We start from the raw sequence: 23,892 nt of genomic DNA on the forward strand, positions 1-23,892 counted from the left end.
TTAATTTTGCTCACTGACATGTTTTGAATTCAATTCTAAAATGGTTTGGGTGTCAGACTGGAAAATTACAGTTTTAAGACACCCCAACCTTAAAATTAACAGCTGTGATCGAGGTTATTTTCAACAAGTTCCTTCACTTACTACATCATCATGGATCAGTCCAATATAGTATTATTACTAGACTTAACTTCCAAATGATACAATTCATGCATTTAAGAGGCGCCTTAACGTTGGGCTTTGTGTTTGTCTCATTTAAATGTATTTCTTGTCTCGTATCAAAGACTGAAGCACTGTTGAAAACTAGTGCTTCTACCATATCACTCAGTTTAAATACACCGTGACATGTCCAGGCGTTAATAAAATCATGGCATTTAAATTACTGATCAAAGAGAGAGCCAAATTCGTAAGTGCATGTTGCAATTACAGTGTCAGCATATATGCAGATCGGTAATGCATCACTTCAGATAAAGAAAAAATAACGATTTTTTTCGTTTATACGTAAGTAATACTTTAATAGTTCAGTTGTGATTTCTGTTGTCAGTAAAGATACCCCTAAGCAAACGATGTCAACTTTTTTTCAAGAGACGTCTTCACTGTTGTCCACACTTGATTTTCCGAATTATACCAGTAGTTAAAAGCCTCGGGAAGTAAGGTAATTTGTTGACCTCCATTGAATCTTAAATAGTGTTTTAAAACGGGCAAATAAGTAAAGCACTCATAAAATAGTGAACAATTTATAGGTCAGCTTGTCAAACTTTCAAAACACACTCGAATTTAGGAATTTCATAGCAGAACTGTCACTGTTTTTTCTCGCTAGATTAGAAACACTTCATTATGTTGATGTGTAGATATCTAGAACATCCAATATAAAATACTTATGAGGGCGCAGAACGAAAAACATTTTCATCCGCGTTTTGACACTTCGTTTTTTGCCAAATTCAGATATGGCGGACACTCAATGATATAATCTCTTGCCGGCACGCGCTAGAGCCATCTATCGGTAGGTCCGGTAGTTGAGCATCCCTCATTTCGCTAGCTTTAGACGCCTGTCTTGGCATCCTCCAGCGATGCCTGGCGTAAGGTCGACAGACTACCGCGTCAGTCATCGCAGATAGTTTCGAAGTCGGCCGGCGTGCCGCGTGACAGACTCAGACTGACAGTTATGGTTTGCGCTTGGAGCCTACGTTGTGCTGAATTGTTGACATTCGCGAGCGGAGTGTTCATGTGTAATTCCGATGTAGTGTGTGATTATATTTCAAATTTGGCCCAGTTGCATCTCAATTTAGTTTTAATCTTTTTTATAATCCTTCGACGAAAACCAAATATAGGACGCCATACCAATGATGCTAAAAGAATGCGGTTGATACGAAACGCAAGGCTTGCTTTTGTGCGTAATGAACATAGGAATCTAAGAAGAAAAGTTAGTAAGGTATGTTTAGATTTTTTGTTGTGTACTATTTATAGTATTCAGGTATTTTAAATTTTGTCTTATTTGGCATCAGAACAACAATAATTGTCATTCTGTCGAAGACAATTCACGAAATCAGAATGTGTACCAGGGAGGTCTTAGGGTGAATATGTTCTGTTCCTCTCGGCGCTCCCGTCTTAAACAGCAGCAGGGGTTAAAAGTGTGGTGACAGAAGCGTAATATTTTCCAAATTGTTTGTAGAGCAGTAAGTTTTGCACTGATGCGCAATCCTTTACTGTTGTGGCTACGTAAATGCGGATTTTTTTCGTATTCGAAAATTCATTGCAGGCAGTAGTAGCTCCTTTATCGTTTCCTGCTTCTGAATGGGCAGTGGATTTAAATTTCGGGGTTATGTGGTACCTGACTGCCCACTGTTTGGGCTTGAGGTATATTATGAAAGCAGTTGTTCGTTGATAAGTACTGCGTAAAAGGGCAATTAAATGTCACAGCCTTAGGTTTGGGTATTGAGATTAATCTAGGTATTAGTTGGGGTGCATAGGGTAAGATTTCGTGTATTTGACCATAACGAGTAATGTTTCAAGTGAATTGGTTTTTTTTAATAAATATCCAATTTCTTTTCGATTTAAAATGCTGGGAATGAAAACCCGACTCGTTCAGTGTTCTTCATTCGTCGAATCCAAGGTGACAGATTCAGAGCTGTGGCGTTTCCTATCCTTCATCTTGGTGGCGCCACATTTGTTGGATACACTGATTAGTTAAAACAGCTGCCTAGCGGCACGAGGTGTGATTTCACGTTGTTGAAGTGACATTTGTTGTTTGGTGAGAAGATTATGGCTATGAAAGGTAGCAAATGCGCCGTTCCAGGTTGTTCGAATTATAAATTACAAAAGGATAAATCATTTTATAGATTTCCCAAGGATAAGGAGGTGTAAGTGCAGAGTATGTGCCACTTTGAGCTTCTTGAATTTAAAAAAAATGCCGATTGATTGATTCTTTACTTTCTAGATGTAAGCAGTGGGTAATTTTAACTCAGAAACCCGGTTTAGCCGAAGTGTTCAAAAGCCGAGGGTCAGAATATGTTTATCGAACGTACACTGTATGCTCGGACCATTTTCAGGAAAAAGATTTCCGGAACAAGATATGGTTAAGCCAAGGGTGAGCAATCGAGACGTAATGCAGCGCTTGTTTCATTCAGGCTTCATCAGACTAATTAGAGTATATACTTATTTATGGGTGTCTAATGTTTTCTCATTGTCATTGCAGTCTTTGGCGTGGTGCGATACCTTCACGGTTGTTACCCAAACCTAAACAAACTGTACCAGACAGTGGAAGAAATGGGGAAGTGGCGACAGTGTTAAGTGATACGAACAGTGTACAAAATGATTCAGCCTCAAATCAAATGGCGAGGGGATTCTCTGCAGAACGGGAGTCAACAGAAATATACTTAGCAGAAAATCAGTATTGTTTTCAGAGTTGTACGCCAGAACCTCGCCAGGTAAGACGTACCAGAGCAAGACGAGGGGGATGCTAACAGGTTTCAAATATCATTAGTAATGACTATAAGAAAATTACCTTTGCTAGTGACAATGTTGTGGAGTGAAAAATTTATCCCCGCCTAGCTTCAGTTGTAAACCAAATGTCACCCTTGACATCTTTGGAAGACGGTCACCATAGATAAGCCATTCTGTTAGCAACTGTAATTCTAAATAATGAAAGTCCCCAGGTTTTCTTGAATACTGCCATGGTTGTGTTCAGGGCATTGGAAACTTGAGTAGGTAGTATAGCTAGCCTTAAAATTTCCTCAATATATTATATAGAATGCATTGACTGATTCTTGAGAGCAGCCAATCATCCCCAAGAATTAATATTATTACTCCTATTTATCTGAGTATTACTACGTATTAATGAAGCAACCATCATTACTGACACATTGCATAAACCTTACAGTTTGGAATATATGTATTGTAAGTCAAGAATACATTATTAAAACATTCGTTAGTATATAGTTTAACAAATGGAAGGCACTTAAAGCTTTGCATAGTTTGAGGTAGTAGCTGCTTAAATTAATGAAATTCAGGGCAGTGTTAGTAATTTAACACCGCTTGTTGGTTTAAATTTGTGTTTTAGTCTTTCTGTATGTCCACTCTGCAACATCAGTGCCATTGCCTGAAAATTGAGGATTTTTTGTTATTAACTTTACCAGTGGAAAAGACTGTGTTTAAGAAGACAACACAATTGATATTTAAGTACTACAGCTGGAAAGTGACTTGTGTTTTAAAAATGGGCAGCAGAGGATGTCTGTCCTGTCTTTGTGTGCTAAAGCTTTATTTAATGACTTATGCTAAAGATTTTGTAAGTTATAATGGTTGCAACTGAAGACATATTGACTGAAAACTGCTGTTACTGTATGCTGGGTGAAGATAATTTGCAGTTTTCTTGCTTCTTACTTTGTGTTATTCTGGCCATGTTGTTATGGGGTAGTAGAAACTGTTGGAATCAGTCCATAACAGCAATTCGGAACTGATGTGTTGTGAAAGACTGCACAGTACACTGTCCATATTGTCGAGTCTCGTAATTTTTGAAGATCTGGATGTCTTTGTTAGCAGCGTTATTTGCTGGTGGTATCTGATTGGAACGGCAAGATTTGTTGGACGCTTTAGCAAGTTTAACAAAGTTGCACAAACTATTGTACTACACAGCCCACAGAATAAAGAAAAACAGTGACCAGAGCAGCGCAAAAGGTATTTACACAGTTTAGGTATAGATTCTAAATTCTCACATCTCCCACTAGAATCATGCCTAAAAACAAGGAATTAATAAACAAAAAACTACATTGATTAATGGAAAATCTCATAAAGATGTGAAATAAATACTAACAAAGAGATAGAGGGGCTGGCCAGTACTTACCTCAGCTCAGTACAGCTGATAGATACTCAAAACAGAACAGAAAATTTACATTCCTAGCTTTCGGAACTTTGTTTCTTCATCAGGGAGGAGAGAGGGGGAAAAAGGGAAGAAGGAACAGTGGATTCAGTTACTCACAACTCAGGTTATGAAGCAACAGGGAGGGTAGTAAAGATGGAAGTATGGTTGTCAGAGGGAAGCCAAAGATATTCTACTGTAAGAACTGTGCCAGCGTCAAACCAAAGAGGATGCGTACAGAAGTAAAGAGGTATATAGTATAAAGATAAACACAACTATGTAGGAAGAAAAGATGCATGAATGGCTAAAGAGGAGAGGAAAAAGAAGACTGAAGAGTAAATGGGAGTGAGGTTGGTTAACATAGGTTCAGTCCAGGGGGATGGCGGGATGAAAGGATGTGTTGGAGTGAAAGTTCTCATCTCCACAGTTCCGAGGGACTGGTGTTGGGTGGGAGAAACCAAATGGCATGTACGTTGTAGCAGGTTCCTAGGTCCCTAGAATTATGCTGGAGGGCATGCTCTGCTACTGTGTATCGGACATCTCCTAGCCGGACAGTTCGTCTGTGCCCGTTCATGCGCTCAGCTGGTTTAGTTGTCGTCATACCGATGTATAAGGCTGTGCAGTACAGGCATGTCAGCTGATAAATGACATGTGTTGTTTCACATGTGGCCCTGCCTCGAATTGTGTGTGTTTTACCAGTAGCGGGGCTGGAGTAGGTGGTTGTGAGGGGATGCATGGGGCATGTTTTGCAGCAGGGTCAGTTACAGGGGTAGGAACTGCTGGGTAGAGAAGGTGGTCTGGGAATATTGTAGGGTTTAACAAGGATGTTACGGAGGTTGGGGGGGGGGGGACGAAAGGCAACTCTGGGTGGTGTGGGGAGAATATTGTCAAGGGATGATCTCATTTCAGGGCTTGCTTGAGAAAGTCATATCCCTGGCGGAGTAATTTGTTGACGTATTCGAGGCCAGGATAATATTGGGTGACAAGGGGGATGCTTCTATGTGGTCTGGGGGTAGGAACATCGTTGTTGGACGGGGAGGAATGTATTGCTCGGGATATCTGTTTGTGGACAAGGTCTGCAGGATAGTTGCGGGAGAGGAAAGCGCTGGTCAGGTTATTGGTGTAACTGTTTTGGGATTCGTCACTGGAGCAGATACGTTTGCCACGAATACATAGGCTGTAGGGAAGGGAGCGTTTGATGTGGAATGGATGGCAGCTATCAAAGTGAAGGTACTGTTTGTGGGTTTGATGTGGACAGAGGTGTGGATGTGAGCTTCAACAAGATGGTCAACTCGTAAAATATTCCATCATTCCTGAGCTTACTAATAAAAGTTCTTGCTAATCGTAACTGGGGCATCAAACTTAGTTAAGAGTCCTGTAGACGTGGGAAGTAACAGCCAAATAGCCACTTTCAGTGCTTCATTGCATTACCTAGAAGCAACACAAAAAAGGTAATGACTGTAGAAAAAGAAAGCACCATGGTGTGCAAGGGGTAACTTAGGCAGATAGGCATATTCAGTCAGCAGAAACTTGAGTGCAAAATACACACACATAATGGCTAGTCTAATACACCTTTGGAAAATGAATGGGCACTAATAAGGAGAAAGAAACAGCTAAATTTTTTTAGTAAAAATATGAACCAACAAAGCCAGAAGCAATGCTAAACCAGAAAACTTGCTTAAACGATGATAACTTACTTGTAAGAAACTGCCCCACGAACACACAGATGGTGTATTTACAATACTGTGAATGCACACACTCTTGCCGGTAGCTAGACTGCCTGACAAGTATTGAGGCCCGTGGGGCTGTAGTAAGAAAAGACTCATGAGGTGGCACTTTGGAACTGAACTGATGGCTTCAGTAAAATAATTAATAAGTAATTTAGGTGGCAACTATCATTTAAACATACACATCATTATAGCAAAAAAATGTTTGATGTTTCAAAAAGACTTTTCCATTTATGAGATTTGTTGGCTTGAAAGGAAAAGATATGGCTCAAAATTTCAAACTCTTCCAACAAATTCAGTTTCTGGCCTTTGTTGGCCATGTGAAGGATTTTAAGGATTTCTAAATCTGGGGGCTCATGGCTGGAAGATTTGAGGTGCTGGGCAAAAGGGTAATTTTTACTGACTTTTTTGTCAGTTAATTAGCAGCTTACCACCTGGTGAGCCTTTTCTCACTGTCACTCCACAGCGCTTAGACACTTGCTCGGCAGTCTAGTTTCCAGCGTGACAGCGTGTGCTCACAGTATTGTAAACGGACCGTATTTGTGTTCTTGGGACAGTTTCTTTGTGGGTAAGTTCATACCGGTAAAGATAGTTTTCCTGCTTAGTGTTGTTTCATATTTTTACTAAAAATTTTAGCTGTTTCTTTATCCTCATTGGTGCTGATTCATTTGCCAAAGGTGTATTAACCTAGCCATTATGAGTGTATTTCCCACTTGTGAGGTTTTTCTGCTGACTGAATATGCCTATTTGCCTAAGTTAGGTACCCCTTGCAAGCTCTAGTAGCTTTCTTTTTCCTACTGTCATCACCTTTTTCATGTTGCTTCATGATGATGTAATGAAGCATTGACAGTGGCTATCTTGCTGTTATCTCCCAGTTCTATGGGACTCTTAATTACATTCGACACCTCAGTTAAGATTAGCAAGAATTTCTATCAGTAAGCTCAGGTGTGGCACAATATTTTGCACTGAAATTTATGTCTCTCACAACTCATGAAGTACAAATGTGGCCCTGTGCTCTATAGTTCAATCAGTGTGTCTTCCACTTATTATTTTTAATTTATTCATTCGTTATTGCCGTAATTAGCAATTTATACCAATACCAGTTTGTAATTTCCCCAGATTGTCTGGTGATACCTAGAACAGGTGAAACATGTCACCTGTGAAGATTAAATAAACCATTCTTTTGCAACCAAGATTGTTTTCCTGTCCTAAAGATGTATTACAGTTGTGCACCAGTGCCACTGCGATAGTCGTGGAATGAATTGATTTTAATTACTTTAGTCTGGGTGGAGTCCAGGTAGTGAGTATGCATAACAGCACAACTAGTGGCAAATTAAGACGGGGACAGAACCAGTTGTCAAAATATTTTGCATAAAATGGAATCGACAAATCGACTGAACAACTGAAACTAACAAAACCTGAGAGGTGGCATTTGTTTCACTGAATGTATTTTGCTTAAAGATAAACTGAGCCATCCAAACACACACAGACCTACTCTCCCTTATAAGAGAGTGTTGATCTGTCTGTAATGGTAGTTGGTAGTGATATTATGTTTTCCATTGATAATTCTGTTAAATTAATGTGAAGTTTTTCTTTTTTGCAGCCACGTGAGAGTATAACTGTGAAGGTGGAACAGGAGCCTGAATATGGAGGGAACTCCTCTGATAAGCACAGACCACAGGTAAGGCTCTGCTGAAAAGGAAAGGAGTGGTTGTGTTGAAAGTACAAACACAGCATACAAATTCCATTGTGAAAGTAATTTCAACAGAACGTCATTATGTCCAATATATTTAGTTTCCTCTAATTTAGTCACAGCCCCATCTGCGGGTCTGAATATACAGTGTTTCACAAACAATGAAAGTCATGTTGTAGTGTTATGTGCCGTTTAGAGAAACATCATTTCCCCCTCCCTATTTATAGCAAGGAAATATGATTACAACAAAATAGTATTAGGTAGGGAAGAAGTCACGAAACACCTACCGCGTGCTATCATTTTTTCACGTTTGTGAGGAGCTGTGTGGTTTGAGGAATCAGTAATCAATACGGGGAGTAAACATCTCAGCTGCTGTGGGAGGGAGCCTTTCATGTTTTGGCAGTCTCTGGCCTGTCAAGGAGCAGACACTCTTCCCATGGATGTAAACAGCTACAAACAAAGGAAGTTCTAAAATGCAATGTTACTTACTTCTTGTCAATTCTTAAAGGCAAATGTTATATTTATATTATATCTGCTCAAAGTTACAAAGTAATCGTGATCTGTACACCCACTGAAACAAATACAAGACAATCAGTGATGAAATGTTGATTCGATTTTGTAATTAGAGTAGATATTGTTTTTCCTTCCTCCAATAAGGGCTTCAAAGGAGAAAAGTTGAAGTCTTTAAAGGCTACACACAATTCTACAGAGGTACTTCATTCAGGACCTCCACATGAAGAAGGTAATTAACGATAACAGAGTTACATTAGAGTTAAATTAACACACGATACATCGGGTGACAGGTGAAATGTGTGTGTTCTGACACGTCAGTGTCCCACTTTGTGCAGAAACCAATACCCGTGCAGGCAGGCTCCAGTTACGGCATATTCTCCGGCTCACTTCTACTCGGACTGAGAGAGGTAGTGTACAGGTTCGGATCGAACCGGGCGAGTCGGGAGCGGCCTCGGAAACAGAGTCCGAGGAAATCGTTGCCCACAGAGCTGTGTACCAGTTCACACTGAAACCTTACACAGCAGTGGTAGTGCATTGGCTGGCAGACTCCTCTGTCGGACGGTGTCAGTACTGCAGCTGGCTACTGCAGTCTGTGCTCGATAGAGAGGTCGATCCTGAAAGGCTCTTTTTTTCTGGAGGAGAGCGACTGCTTTTTATCAGAGTATCTGAACTTGCAGAACAATCAACGTTGCAGTTCTGCAGTCCTCGTCAGTTTGTCCTTAAGTTACTGCCTAAAATGAGTTACAGCACAATATTCCAACTTCATCGGTGAGCTGCTCCTCTAGAGGTGTACTATGGTACTGCGGTGTTATGGTCACTGTGTACCGGGATGACAGACAGATATGTAATTAACCGTTTTCAAACTTATAAATTAAAACTTTGGCTGCTGTTAAAAAAAATGAATATTCATAACAAGAAGTTACTCATGACTTTCAGCATGGCTCATTTATTTATTTGATTCCTGCTATTGCCAATTCCTTTCCGGGCTGCATACCTTCCCTTCCCTTTCCGCATCCCTCCCCGTCCCCCATCTTCGCCCCCCCCCCCCCCCCCCCCCTCACCTCTGTCTCTTTCCTTCCCTTTCTCCCCCTCTGGGAGTATGGTTTGTGCCTACGTCCGGAGACGGACGCTCGAAACTGTTCCAAATTCCTTGCTTTTACACTTGCAAGTCCTCGTCCTTCCTCTGTCCTTCTCTTTTCCTTCCCTCTTCTCCTTGCCCTTTTCTCCGCTGCGGCGTTTGAGACCCCCTTTTCTTTACTTTCCCTTTCTCTTTTTTCCTCCCTGTGCGTGTCTGAAGGCCGACCCACGCACTTCCATGCGTAGCCGGTGACGGGGTAACGCGTAATTCCCCGCCCCGGGTAGACAGGTAGGACACATATGTACCCCCTGGTAACGGCCAGGCCCAGGGAGGGGTGATTACCCGAGCTGATACCTTCCGAAAGTGCCGATTGGTCCCTCCGTCCGTTTGTCGGAAGGTGTGAACAATCACCTAAGGCGGGTGTGCCCTCGGTGAGGGCCCCCACAAGGGAGGAGCGCGCCATCGGAGACGCCGGTAATCATGGGGGATTCTTCCGCAATGGTTTCCTCACCTTCCACTATGTCTGCTCACAAACGTAAGTTCACTGAGTCTCAGCCACAGACGGTTCTTCCATCGTTGCCACAGTTCCTTGTTGTTTCTCGGTCTGACGAAGGTCACGACTTTTCCACGGTCAACCCTTTCATTATTCAGAAAGGTGTCGACGCAATTGCGGGTCCTGTAAAGTCTTGTTCCAGATTACGGAAAAGGTACCCTGTTGTTAGAAACACACAGTGCCCTCCAGGCTCAAAAATTGCTGCGTACTTCTCTGCTCCACACCTTCCCTGTCCGGGTGGAACCGCACCGTACCTTAAATTCCTCGCGTGGAGTCGTTTATACACGCTCCCTCGATGGATTGTCTGACGAAGAAATTCAGCACTACCTGTCTGACCAGGGCGTCACCGCTGTTCATCGGGTTATGAAAAGGGTTGACTCGAACATCATTCCAACCCGCACTGTCTTCTTGACATTTGACAAAGTTCAACTCCCATCAAAAATCAAAGCAGGCTATGAGATAATTTCCGTTCGCCCTTATGTCCCAAACCCTACGCGTTGCTATCGATGTCAGCGGTTCAATCACACCAGCCAGTCCTGTTCCAATCCGGCCAAATGTGTTACGTGTGGCAAGGATGCCCACGAGGGTGCTTGTCCACCTCCATCCCCTCACTGCATCAACTGTATGGGTGACCACGCTGCTTCCTCTCGAGATTGCCCCGTTTTTAAGGATGAAAAGCTCATCCAGGAAATAAGAGTGAAGGAAAAGGTGTCGACCTTTGCTGCCCGAAAGTTACTCGCCAGTCGACAGCCCACCGTGCCTCAGAAAGGAAAATACAGCACTGTCCTTGCTTCTCCTCGGCCAACAAAGGAGGCGGCCACGCAGACTTGCGACCTCACATTTAGTACCACGGTCGTCAGATCGCCCAGTGCAAAGATCGCCCGTTCAACCTCACCACTTTCGCCTGCCCACTCTATGGCTCACCCTTCGTCGGGTTCTGCTAAATCTGGAGCCCAAAAGTCAGACGCCAAGTCCTCGAAAAAAGAGCATTCTCGTGAAGAGTTTTTACTTCACAACCATCGGTTCCTCCTTCATCTAAACATCATACCTCCAAGAAGGCTACGAAGAAACACAGTTCCTCTCCTTCTCCGCCAAGGCGTGTCCCAACTACAGCACCACCTGGCAGAAATCGCCCTCGGCCATCTTCTGTGTCGCCGAGGCGCACTGCTGGTGGCCGGTCAACTGACGGATCGTTGGTGGCAGGAGCTGCTCCTGACCAACCTATGGATCAGGATCTTCTGCTTTCGACTGAATGCCATTCCATGCTGTCGGTCGCAAGCTCTGAGCAGTCGTTGAGTTGACAGCACCCTTGGTCACGTTTCTCCATTTTCTGTTCACCCTATGTCCATTATCCACTGGAATATCCGCGGCATTCGCGCCAATCGGGATTAATTGTCGATCCTCTTACGATCCTACTCGCCGGTCATCTTCTGTCTTCAGGAAACAAAGCTGCGTCCCCATGACCGCTTCGTTCTCCCTCATTTTCAGTCCGTCCGATATGACCTCCCCTCTGTTGAAGGCACTCCAGCCCATGGAGGACTCATGATTCTGCTCCATGATACTCTCCATTATCACCCAATCCCCTTAAACAGTTCCTTCCAAGCTGTCGCCGTCCGTCTTTCCCTTTCTGGATACACGTTCTCTCTATGTACGGTATACATTCCATCGTCTACACCACTGGCACGAGCTGATCTCCTTCATCTTCTTGATCAGCTTCCACCCCCCTATTTGCTGGTTGGGGACTTCAATGCCCACCACCCGCTTTGGGGATCTCCACAGCCTTGTCCACGTGGCTCACTATTGCTAGACGTCTTCCACCAAGCGGATCTAGTCTGCCTCAACACTGGGGTCCCCACATTTTTGTCTGCCTCCACGGCAAATTTATCTCATTTGGACCTTGCGGTCGGTACTGTTCCGCTAGCTCGGCGCTTCGAATGGTTCGCCCTAGATGATACACACTCGAGTGACCACTTTCCATGTGTTCTTAGACTGCAGCCTCAACTGCCATATATGCGCTCGCGACGCTGGAAGTTTGCCCAAGCCGATTGGACACTTTTTTCGTCTCTAGCGACATTTGATGACCGTCGCTTTCCCAGCGTCGACGATGAGGTCACACATTTTACCGACGTTATTCTCACAGCTGCGGAACGTTCAATACCACGCACCTCCGAATTTCCCCGGCGCCCCCCAGTTCCTTGGTGGAACGAGGCATGCCGTGACGCAATACGTGAGCGGCGACGTGCTCTTCGCATTTTCCGTCACCATCCAACTTTGGCCAACTGTATCCGATATAAGCAGCTCCGTGCGCGATGCCGTCGCGTCATCCGCGATAGCAAGAAGGCAAGCTGGCAATTCTTTATTAGCTCATTTAACACCTTCACTCCCTCCTCGGAAGTTTGGAGTCGGCTTCGACGGTTCTCAGGCGCGCCTAGTTTCTCCCCGGTCTCTGGGCTCACTGTCGCGCATGATACCTTAGTGGACCCCGTCGCAATTTCTAACTCATTGGGTCAGCACTTTGCTGAGATTTCGAGCTCTTCAAATTACCCGCCAGCGTTTCTCCCGAAGAAACGTGCAGCGGAAGTGCGACATCTTGCTTTCTCCTCTCAAGATCGCGATAGCTCCAATACTGTTTTCTCCATGCGCGAACTCCAACATGCACTCTCTTCTTCTCGCTCCTCCGCCCCAGGACCGGATGGTATCCATGTCCAAATGTTGCTGCATTTATCAACCCATAGCCTGCGTTACCTCCTTCGCCTTTATAATCGAATTTGGACCGACAGTACCTTTTCCAGGCGATGGTGGGAAGCTATTGTCGTTCCCGTTCCGAAACCTGGAAAGGACAAACATCTCCCCTCTAGCTATCGCCCCATTTCTCTCACGAGTAGTGTCTGTAAGGTTTTGGAGCGTATGGTGAATTACCGTTTAGCTTGGTGGCTGGAATCCTGCAGTCTTTTAACACCAGCCCAATGCGGATTCCGACAACATCGTTCTGCTGTTGACCATCTTGTTGCTCTCTCCACTTATATCATGAACAATTTGCTCCGGAAACGCCAAACGGTAGCAATATTTTTTGATCTGGAGAGAGCATACGATACCTGTTGGAGGACAGGCATCCTCCGCACACTGTTCTCTTGGGGCTTTCGAGGCCGGCTGCCCCTTTTTCTTCGCGAATTTATGGCAGAGCGCACATTTAGGGTGCGGGTGAACACTACTCTCTCCCATACTTTCTCCCAAGAAAACGGGGTACCCCAGGGCTCCGTGCTGAGTGTTGTACTGTTTGCCATCGCCATTAATCCAATTATGGATTGTCTCCTTCCTGATGTCTCGGGCTCCCTCTTTGTGGACGATTTTGCGATCTACTACAGCTCTCAACGGACCAGCCTTCTTGAAAGACATCTTCAAGGATGTCTCGATCGCCTCCACTCGTGGAGCATCGAAACCGGCTTCCGTTTCTCACCCAGTAAGACCGTTTGTGTTAATTTTTGGTGACGTAAGGAGTTTCTTCCGCCCTCCTTACATCTAGGTCCTGTCAACCTTCTGTTTTCCGACGTCGCTAAATTCTTGGGTCTTATGTTTGACAGAAAACTGTGCTGGTCCTCCCACGTTTCCTATCTTTCGGCTCGCTGTCTGCGTTCCCTTAACACCCTCCGTGTCCTGAATGGCACCTCTTGGGGAGCGGACCGAGTGGTCCTTCTCCGCCTCAATCGCGCCTTAGTGCGCTCGAAATTGGATTATGGAAGCATAGTCTACTCCTCTGCTCGGCTGTCTATTCTTCGGCATCTCGACTCTATCCACCACCGTGGATTACGTTTAGTGTCTGGAGCTTTTTACACCAGCCCTGTGGAAAGCCTTTATGCTGAGACTGCTGAACCTCCGCTATCCAATCGGCGGGCAGTCCTTCTGAGTCGTTATGCTAGCCATCTGTCTTCCATGCCTGCTAATCCAGCCCATGACCTTTTTTTCGACGCCTCCTTTGATGTCGGGTATGCAGGCCGCTCCTCCTCCCTACTACCCCCGGGAGTCCGCTTCCGTCAACTGCTCCATTCTCTTTCCTTCCGCTTTCCTAAAACCTTCTTGACAACTTGGGGTACAGCACCGCCTTGGCTCCGTCCCCGGATCGACTTGCTCAGAGACCTATGTCAATTTCCCAAGGATGGTACCCCTACACTTGTTTACCGTCGGGCATTTGCTGCTCTATGTGCACAAATGGCGGAAGCCACATTTATTTACACCGATGGCTCGAAAACATCGTTAGGTGTAGGGAGTGCCTATATTGTTGGCGACACCCCAAATCACTTTCGGCTTCCCGACCAGCATTCGGTTTATACTGCGGAGCTTTACGCTATTCTCCAGGCTGTCCACTACATCCGCCGCCATCAGCGGATACAGTACGTAATCTGCTCAGATTCTCTCAGCTCTCTCCTAAGTCTCCAAGCTCTTTACCCTGTGCACCCTCTGGTCCACCGGATTCAGGACTGTCTGCGCTTGCTCCACCTGGGGGGCGTCTCAGTGGCGTTCCTCTGGCTCCCGGGACACGCTGGTATCTGTGGAAATGAGGCGGCCGATATAGCGGCCAAGGCTGCAGTCTCTCTTCCTCGGCCAGCTATTCAGTCTCTTCCGTTTACCGATCTACGGAACAGTTTGTCGCCAAGTTGCTCATTTATGGCATGCGCATTGGTCAACACTTCCCCATAATAAATTGCGGGAAGTGAAAGCCCTTCCTTGCGCATGGACCTCTTCCTCCCGAACGCGTCGTCGGGAGGAGGTAATTTTAGCTAGACTCCGGATAGGGCACTGTCTTTTTAGTCATCGACATCTTTTAAGCGGAGATCCTCCCCCACTCTGTCCCCACTGCTCTCAGCCGTGGACGGTCAGACACCTTTTAATTGAATGCCCCTATTTTAATCCGTTACGCTCCCGTCTACAGCTATCGCCTGATCTATCGTCGATTTTAGCAGATGACACGCGCTCAGCTGACCGCGTTTTACAGTTTATTAGTGACAGTGAAATGACGTCAGTCATTTGAAGCCTTTTTTTTGGGGGACAACCAACCCCTTTCTATAGTGGATTTTTAAGCATTCCTTCTGCCTTTAGTTTCTCAAATTTTATGACTTTGTTCCCATTGCTGCTGATTTTAAATTTCGTTTTTTTCCTGTTTTCTACGTCACGGGCTGGGCGCTAATGACCATAGAAGTTTTGCGCCCTAAAACCACAAAAAAAAAAAAAAAAAAAAAAAAAAGTATGTTGACAGCAGTGGAATCATTCCGCAATCAGCCACAAATGTCAGCTCTCTAAATCTGGTCAGTAGTGTTTTGTGAAAAGTTAGTAGTCTTCCATCCAGGAATTTTCACTGGAGTTCATGAAGCATTTCTGTAATACTCTCGCATCGATCAGATCTGTCGGTAATAAATCTAGCAGCACAACTCTGAATTGCTACAGTGTCTTCGTGTAATGCAACCTGGTGAGAAACCCAGACACAGCACTCCAGATTGGGTCCTACTAGTCTTCTACTCTGTAGGTGAGCCACACTTTCCTACATTTCTCCCAATAAAGCAAAAGTTGTCCATTTGCCTTCCTTACTACCAATCTTACGTGTTCATTCCATTTTGCATCTTTTAGCAAAGTCTGTTTATTCTAATCTTAACACTGAAGTGTTATGAATATCCCCTAAGTAGCTCTGTAATGCAGACTACACAATATTCTTTCTTGCAGATGTTACTATTCAATTACTTGTTGCTGGGCTCACAACAATTGTCATAAATACTGTTTCCTTCAGAAACAATGTAAGGATTTCATGCCATTGTAGATACCTCAGTTTCATTTGTGTTGTTCTCGCAATAAAATACATGGTGTACAACTTTGCTTTCGCCATTTGCCGATAGGTGGCGACAATGGTGAGCAGCGGTCGAAAGAAACAGATCGCAGGCGTAAGACAGTTAGCTCGGACCTCAGTCAACATAACCTCGTTCAAACATTAGTGGAATTGTGTCTGCATCATGAAGTTGTTCTCGATTGAAAATGTCAGTTTCCGAGCCTAATTCTCGTCATTTACGGGAGGTGTTACTGTTTTGTTTCAGTATGAAGAAAACAGTGGCAGAGTCTCATCGAATGCTCTCAGGTATGTACGGTAAGGATGCTATTAGAGAAAGAACATGTTGTGAGTGGTCTCAACGCTCCAAGAACGATGATTTTAACATCGTAGACTGGCATAGTGGTGCAAGATAGAAAGTTTTCGAAGATGCAGTGTTGGAGACATTGCGGAGTGAAGACTCATGTCAAACTTGAGAAGAATTGGCACGATTAGTGGGAGTGACACAGCGAGCCGTTTCAAAAAGTCTCAAGGCTATGGGCATGATCCAGAAAGAAGGAACTTGTTTCCCGTGTGAGATGAAACTGAGAGACATTGAATGGCGTTTGTGTGTTTGTGAACAGTTGCTTCAGAGGGAAAAACGGAAGGGATTTCTTAATCGGATTGTGACCGGGGACAAAAAATGGGTTCATTACGATAACTGTAAACCCAAAAAATCATGGGGTATCCAAGCCATGCTTCCACGTCAACGGCCAAACCGAATATTCACAGCTGCAAGATCGTGCTCTGCATTTGGTGGGACCAGCTCGGCGTTCTGTACTACGAGGTGTTAAAACTGAGTGAAACAATCAAAGGTGCCCCCCTGCGGGTCCGGGGTAAGAATAGGCCCGAGGTATTCCTGCCTGTCGTAAGAGGCGACTAAAAGGAGTTTCAACCGTTTCGGCCTTCTATGTGATGGTCCCCCTTGGGGTTTGACCTCCATTTTTCAAAATTCTACAGAAGTACGAGCCTTTTGGGGAAGGACACCTTACATGGTGTACCACTGGTCCTAAGTGCACTAAGACCTTGGCACTCAGCATTGCACCGGCGTTGTAACCGTACCCACTATTCCTCAAATTGGGCCTAAACGCCTGATGGGTTGTCCAAGTTACGCCCATAGTGCATCTCCATCTGCACCAGCGATCATGTTGGACTTTCCATGGCACCAGAAATCCAGCACGGTAGCCAGCCCGTTGCGGTGGGATCGTCATGTACCCTCTAGGTTGTAGCCCCCTGACAACACAGGGATCGTACTGCCGATACCTGAGCTGCACCCTCCCCACGTTGGCCAAGGAGTAGATGCCCGTCTCCTTGGGGCATCAGGACTCCCGGCAATGGTCATCCTGCCAGGTGGCCCTTGCTGCGGCTGGGTGGCGCCCGTGGGGAGAGCCCCTGGTCGGAGTGGGTGGTATCGGGGCGGACGTTTCGCACATGAAACGTCAACACGTATCAGGTCGCTCTGTGGCCGAGTCTTCCAAAAGAAAAGGTACCGTTTCTAGTTCTGGTTCTCCTGCCCTTTCCCCCTTGGCCACTCCATGGGAGGAGGGACAGGCCCACCGGCTTGGGGCGAAGTACTTCCCCCGCTATTTGGTCTGTTCTCGAACAGATGGGGGGACGTTCGCCACCTCCAAGCCCATGTTCTTTGTTCAGCACATTGAGGACGTCTTCGGGGAAATCGAGGCTCTCAGCAAGATGCGATCAGGGTCCGTTCTTATCAAGACCACCTCTGCCACACAGTCGGCGGCACTCCAGGCGTGCGACCGCCTAGGGGACATCCCAGTATCCATTGTCCCACATCTGGCACTAAATAGGACGCAGGGGGTTATTTTTCATCGTGACCTCCTGCTACAATCTGATGAGGAGCTCAGGGCCAACCTGGAGCGCCGCGGCGTGCATTTCGTCCGGCGAGTCCAGCGCGGTCCCAAAGACCGTCGCATCGACACCGGGGCCTTTATCCTCGCCTTCGAGGGGGACGTTCTCCCGGAGAAGGTAAAGGTGATGTGCTACCGGTGCGACGTGCGACCTTACGTCCCGCCTCCTATGCGCTGTTTTAGGTGTTTGCGCTTTGGGCACATGTCGTCACGGTGTGAGGCTGAGCCTCTTTGTGGCGACTGTGGACGTCCTCTTCGTGAGGAACATACTTGCACCCCACCACCTCGGTGCCCTAATTGTCCTGGCGTCCACTCGCCTAGATCCCCAGACTGCCCCGCCTATCAGAAGGAGAAAAAGATACAAGAAATCAAAACTTTGGATCGGCTCTCTTATTCTGAGTCCAGGAAGAAGTATGACCGCCTTCATCCCGTGTCACTGGCCACTTCGTTTGCCTCAGTTGTGTCCACTCCTTCCGCTGTATCCTCACCTCTATCCTGTCCCCCCTCCGCCTCCTCTGCCCATCAGGGGGCTCTGCCTCCGCCTCCCAAATCCCTCCCTTCCAAATCCTCCTCCCCCGCGGCCCCCACCCCCCCTGCCCCAGGGGCCACCCTTCCTCCTCCTCCTCTCCCCACGCCACCTGAGAAGCGATCCTCTTCTCAGGCGTCCATCGGGGAAACGTTCCGGACCCCAGCTTCTGAGGTCCGGCGTTCCAAAACGGACCCCGCGCGTGAGGACCTTCTTCGGGTCCAGCCCACCATCCCTGTGCCTCCTCGGCCTTCCAAGAAGGCCTCCAAGAAGAAGTCTCTATCCCCCTCTCCACCCCGGCGCGTTTCATCTGACGCTTCATCCGTGAGTCGCTGCGCCCGGCCGTCCTCAGTTTCGCCGGGACGCTCTGCTGCCAGGCGTTCCGCCGGCCTTTCGTCGGCAAATGATGCGGCCCCTCCTACACAATCAGGGACAGCGGCCGCAGCTGGCGACGAGTCGATGGAACAGGATCCGCCTGCCGTCAGTTGTAGCGTTGTTGCCTCGCAACCTGGCCCTCCGCGGCCATCGAGGTGACCATCTCTTCCCCGTCTCGTTCCCCCAACTTTTTGACTAGCAATGGCGTTGTTTCATTGGAACATAAGAGGTACTCGATCTAATCGGGAGGAATTGCAACTGCTCCTCCGCCTGCACTGTCCGCTCGTCCTTGGTCTCCAGGAAACAAAGTTGCGCCCGACTGACCGTATTGCCTTTTCCCACTATACCTCGGAGCGGTATGACCTCGCCCCTGTGGACGGTATCCCAGCTCATGGTGGGGTCATGTTGCTCGTTTGGGACGATGTCTATTACCATCCCATCCCATTGACCACCCCACTCCAAGCAATAGCTATCCGCATTACTCTTTCTGCTTTTACTTTTTCAGTTTGTACCGTCTACACTCCACCGTCATCTGCTGTTAGTCGGGCTGACATGATGCACCTGATCGATCAGCTTCCCCCGCCGTTCTTATTGTTTGGCGACTCCAATGCCCATCATCCCCTTTGGGGCTCTCCTGCATCCTGTCAAAGAGGCTCACTCTTGGCGGATGTCTTCAACCATCTCAATCTTGTCTGCCTCAATACCGGCGCCCCGATTTTCCTCTCGGACTCTACTCATACCTACTCCCACTTGGACCTCTCGATCTGTTCTATCACTCTTGCCCGTCGGTTCGAGTGGTATGTCCTTTCTGACACCTATTCGAGCGACCACTTCCCCTGTGTCGTTCGTCTCCTGCACCACACCCCATCCCCACGTCCTTCGCGCTGGAACATACTGAAAGCTGACTGGGGACTTTACTCCTCCCTGGCGACCTTTCCGGACCACGATTTTCCCAGTTGTGACAGTCAGGTCGAATACCTCACGGCTGTTATTATCCATGCTGCCGACCGTTCCATACCTCGTACTACTTCTTCTTCACGTCGCGTTTCCGTCCCCTGGTGGAACGAGGCTTGTAGGGACGCTATCCGTGCTCGACGACGTGCTTTACGCACCTTTCGCCGCCATCCTATGTTGGCGAATTGTATTGAATACAAACGACTCCGAGCGCAATGCCGTAGAGTCATCAAAGACAGCAAAAAAGCTTGCTGGGCCTCTTTCACGAGCTCCTTTACCAGTTTTACTCCCTCTTCCGTTGTTTGGGGTAGCCTGCGCCGGCTGTCGGGCATTAAGGCCCACTCCTCAGTACCTGGCCTGACCTCAGGTAATGAGGTCCTTGTTGATCCTGTGGCTGTCTCCAACGCCTTTGGCCGCTTTTTCGCGGAGGTTTCAAGCTCCGCCCATTACCATCCTGCCTTCCTTCCCAGGAAAGAGGCAGACGCGGCTCGGCGACCTTCCTTCCACTCGCTGAATCTGGAAACTTACAATGCCCCCTTTACTATGCGGGAACTCGAACGTGCGCTTGCACTGTCCCGGTCCTCTGCTCCGGGGCCAGATGCCATTCACGTTCAGATGCTGGCACACCTTTCTCCGGCGGGCAAAAGCTTCCTTCTTCGTACCTACAATCGCGTCTGGACCGAAGGTCAGGTCCCCATGCGTTGGCGTGACGCCGTTGTTGTTCCTATACCCAAACCCGGGAAGGATAGACACCTTCCTTCTAGTTACCGCCCCATTTCTCTTACAAGCTGTGTCTGTAAGGTGATGAAGCGCATGGTTAATGCTCGGTTAGTTTGGATTCTTGAATCTCGACGACTACTTACTAATGTCCAATGCGGCTTTCGTCGCCGCCGCTCCGCTGTTGACCACCTTGTGACCTTGTCGACATTCATCATGAACAACTTTTTGCGAAGGCGCCAAACGGTAGCCGTGTTCTTCGACTTGGAGAAGGCTTATGATACCTGTTGGAGAGGAGGTATCCTCCGCACTATGCACAAGTGGGGCCTACGCGGTCGTCTGCCCCTTTTTATTGATTCCTTTTTAACGGATCGAAAGTTTAGGGTACGTGTGGGTTCCGTATTGTCCGACGTCTTCCTCCAGGAGAACGGAGTGCCTCAGGGCTCCGTCTTGAGCGTAGCCCTTTTTGCCATCGCGATCAATCCAATTATGGATTGCATTCCACCTAATGTCTCAGGCTCTCTCTTTGTCGATGACTTTGCGATCTACTGCAGTGCCCAGAGAACATGCCTCCTGGAGCGCTGCCTTCAGCGTTGTCTAGACAGCCTCTACTCATGGAGCGTGGCAAATGGCTTCCGGTTCTCTGAAGAGAAGACGGTTTGTATCAACTTTTGGCGATATAAAGCGTTCCTTCCGCCATCCTTGCATCTCGGTCCCGTTGTTCTCCCATTCGTGGAAACCACTAAGTTTCTAGGGCTCACGTTGGACCGGAAACTGTGTTGGTCTCCACATGTCTCTTATTTGGCGGCCCGTTGTACACGTTCCCTTAATGTCCTCAGAGTTCTTAGCGGTTCATCTTGGGGAGCGGATCGCACTGTCCTGCTTCGCTTGTATCGGTCCATAGTCCGATCGAAGCTGGATTATGGGAGCTTCGTCTACTCGTCCGCTCGGCCATCCCTCTTACGCCGGCTCAACTCCATCCACCATCGGGGGATACGTCTTGCGACCGGAGCCTTCTACACTAGTCCTGTCGAGAGTCTTTATGCTGAAGCTGCCGAGTTACCATTGACCTACCGGCGCGACATACTGCTGTGTCGGTATGCCTGCCGGCTGTTGTCTATGCCCGAACACCCCTCTTACAAGTCCTTCTTCGCCGATTCTCTCGACCGTCAGTACGGGTTGTATGTGTCTGCCCTGCTGCCCCCCGGAGTCTGCTTCCGTCGCCTGCTTCGACAATTGGATTTTGCCCTCCCTACCACCTTCAGAGAGGGTGAGAGCCCGACACCACCTTGGCTCCAGGCTCCGGTTCATATTTATCTCGACCTCAGCTCACTCCCGAAGGAGGGTACTCCGGCTGCAGTGTATTGCTCACGGTTTGTCGAACTTCGTGCTCGACTTGCTGGTCACAGCTTTATTTACACCGATGGCTCCAAAACTGACGATGGTGTCGGCTGTGCCTTTGTCGTCGGGACCGCCACCTTTAAATACCGGCTCCTTGACCAATGTTCCAGCTTTACGGCCGAGCCTTTTGCTCTCCATCAGGCCATTCAGTATGCCCGCCGCCACCGCCATTCATCGTATGTACTCTGCACTGACTCACTCAGTGCTCTTCAGAGCCTTGGGGCTCCCTATCCGGTCCATCCCTTGATTCAACGAATACAGCAGTCCCTCCATTCTTTCGCTGATAATGGCGGTTCTGTCAGCTTTCTGTGGGTCCCCGGACATGTAGGAGTGCCTGGGAATGAGGCTGCGGATGCTGCAGCCAAGGCTGCAGTCCTCCAGCCTCGGCGAGCCTCCCATTGTGTCCCGTCATCTGACGTTTGTGGGGATGTATGTAAGAGGCTTGTGTCCTTGTGGTGGGATGCTTGGTCATCCCTCCAAGGAAACAAGCTCCAGGCAGTAAAACCGCTCCCAACTGCTTGGACAACTTCCTCCCGACCATCTCGGCGCGAGGAGGTCCTTCTGACCAGGTTGCGGATTGGGCATTGTCGGTTTAGCCACCGCTACCTGCTCTCTGGTGACCCAGCCCCGCAGTGCCCTTGTGGTCAGGCATTAACGGTGCGCCATATTTTATTGTCGTGTCCCCGTTTTAGTCAATTTCGTGTTGTCCTGTCCCTGCCATCTACCTTACCGGATGTTTTAGCTGATGACGCTCGAGCAGCTGCTCGTCTTCTGCGTTTTATAACTTTAACTGGCTTGACCAAAGACATTTAACCTTTTTACTTATTTAATCTGCATCTTTGTCAGGTCCTTTTGATGTCCCCCCATCCCCTTGAGTTTTAGCAGGTTCCTTGTGCTCTAACACCAGTGACTGGGCGCTAATGACCTCAGCAGTTGAGCGCCCTTAAACCCTACCAAAAAAAAACAAAGGTGCTCATTATCGAACACAGTTAATGCATTTGAGCAGAGTATTAAAGACAAACGGCCGCCATGCAGCGAGAGGCACGATAAACTGATTTTGGAGCATGTCAACACTCGACTTCGCGTTGCAAAAGAGGTCAAAACGTACTTGGAAACGTTAAAATGGGAAGTCCTACCCCTTCCACCGTATTCTCCAGGCATTGCTCCCTCTATCACATTTTTAGTTCAATGCTGCATGGCCTGGCTGACCAACACTTTCGATCTCGTGAAGAAGTTACAAATTGGATCGATTTGAGGATTGCTTCAAAAGATGAACATTTTTTTTTCCACGTGGGATTCCTACACTGCCCGAAAGATGTGAGAAAGTAGTGGACAGTGATGGAAAATACTTTGAATGATACATTTGTAAGCAATTTGTTTCATTAAACTTCAAATGTTGGGGGGGGGGGGGGGGGGGGGGGGGAGAAACGGCGGAAGCAAAGTTGTACACCTTTTAGGTGGCTTATTTGGTACTGCAAATAATGTAGGTACTGCATTCCATACCAGTTTTTATTTTTTTATTTTTTTTATGAACTGATGAACTGGTTTGGCTCACTGTAGCAAACAAAACTCCCAATTTATGGTGTCAGTGTAAGACCTACACCCCCCTCCCCTCTCTCTCTCTCTCTCTCTCTCTCTCTGGAAATTTATTATTATTTGTTGATCATTTTATTGCTCCTAAAAACAAGCATTAATCTTTAGATATAATAAACTATGAAGAATGTGCATGTTTTTTGTAATTGCTGCAGTTTCTGTTACATATGCTCCCTTTTGTCAAAACTACTCTACCGACAGTACTGTTAATGTTTGTTAGGTGTTCTACCTAATAGTGTGCTTTAGTGGCCGTCAGTGCGCTGCTGTTGCAATGTACGACAAAGAATTAACAGCTGTGGTGCGACGCTGAAGTGAGGTTTTCAATTGTGTTGCAGGAACTGAATACATAGAAGTTAAGGGCGAGCCGCTCGATGAGGAGAGAAGCTACTGATGAGGGTGCCACAGAGAGGGACTCGCTCTGTTTCTGATGAACATTCTCCTCAGCGGAACTGTCTACTTTTGTGGTCCGAATGTGACCGTAACTGCAGACTGGGAGGGAGCTGCACGCTGGAACTGCAGCTGCCGGAGTCTGGAACTTCACAGGTCTCCATAAAGGAGGGGGGACAGCCTGGGTAGTTGTGAGTCAGATGTGATGAAGCTGATAGACTTGAGAGAAGAAAGCCACTGCAAACTGGAGAGGGGTCACCTCCAGCAACGGCCACAGTGAAAAGCGTCTTCTATGCATTTGATGT

At 47.2% G+C, this 23,892-nt stretch overlaps 1 protein-coding gene across 1 annotated transcript; it reads left to right on the top strand.

Annotated features, from left to right (window-relative positions):
• Positions 1–1,848: 1,848 nt before the first annotated feature.
• Positions 1,849–23,591, top strand: LOC124553473. Its single transcript, XM_047127330.1, has 6 exons — positions 1,849–2,357; positions 2,435–2,584; positions 2,693–2,924; positions 7,682–7,759; positions 8,429–8,513; positions 23,536–23,591. Exons 1-6 carry the CDS (start codon positions 2,260–2,262, stop codon positions 23,589–23,591), a joined length of 699 nt encoding a protein of 232 aa, XP_046983286.1. The 5' UTR covers positions 1,849–2,259.
• Positions 23,592–23,892: the final 301 nt, after the last annotated feature.

This window comes from Schistocerca americana, chromosome 11 (assembly GCF_021461395.2).
Source record: "Schistocerca americana isolate TAMUIC-IGC-003095 chromosome 11, iqSchAmer2.1, whole genome shotgun sequence".
NCBI lineage: Eukaryota > Metazoa > Arthropoda > Insecta > Orthoptera > Acrididae > Schistocerca > Schistocerca americana.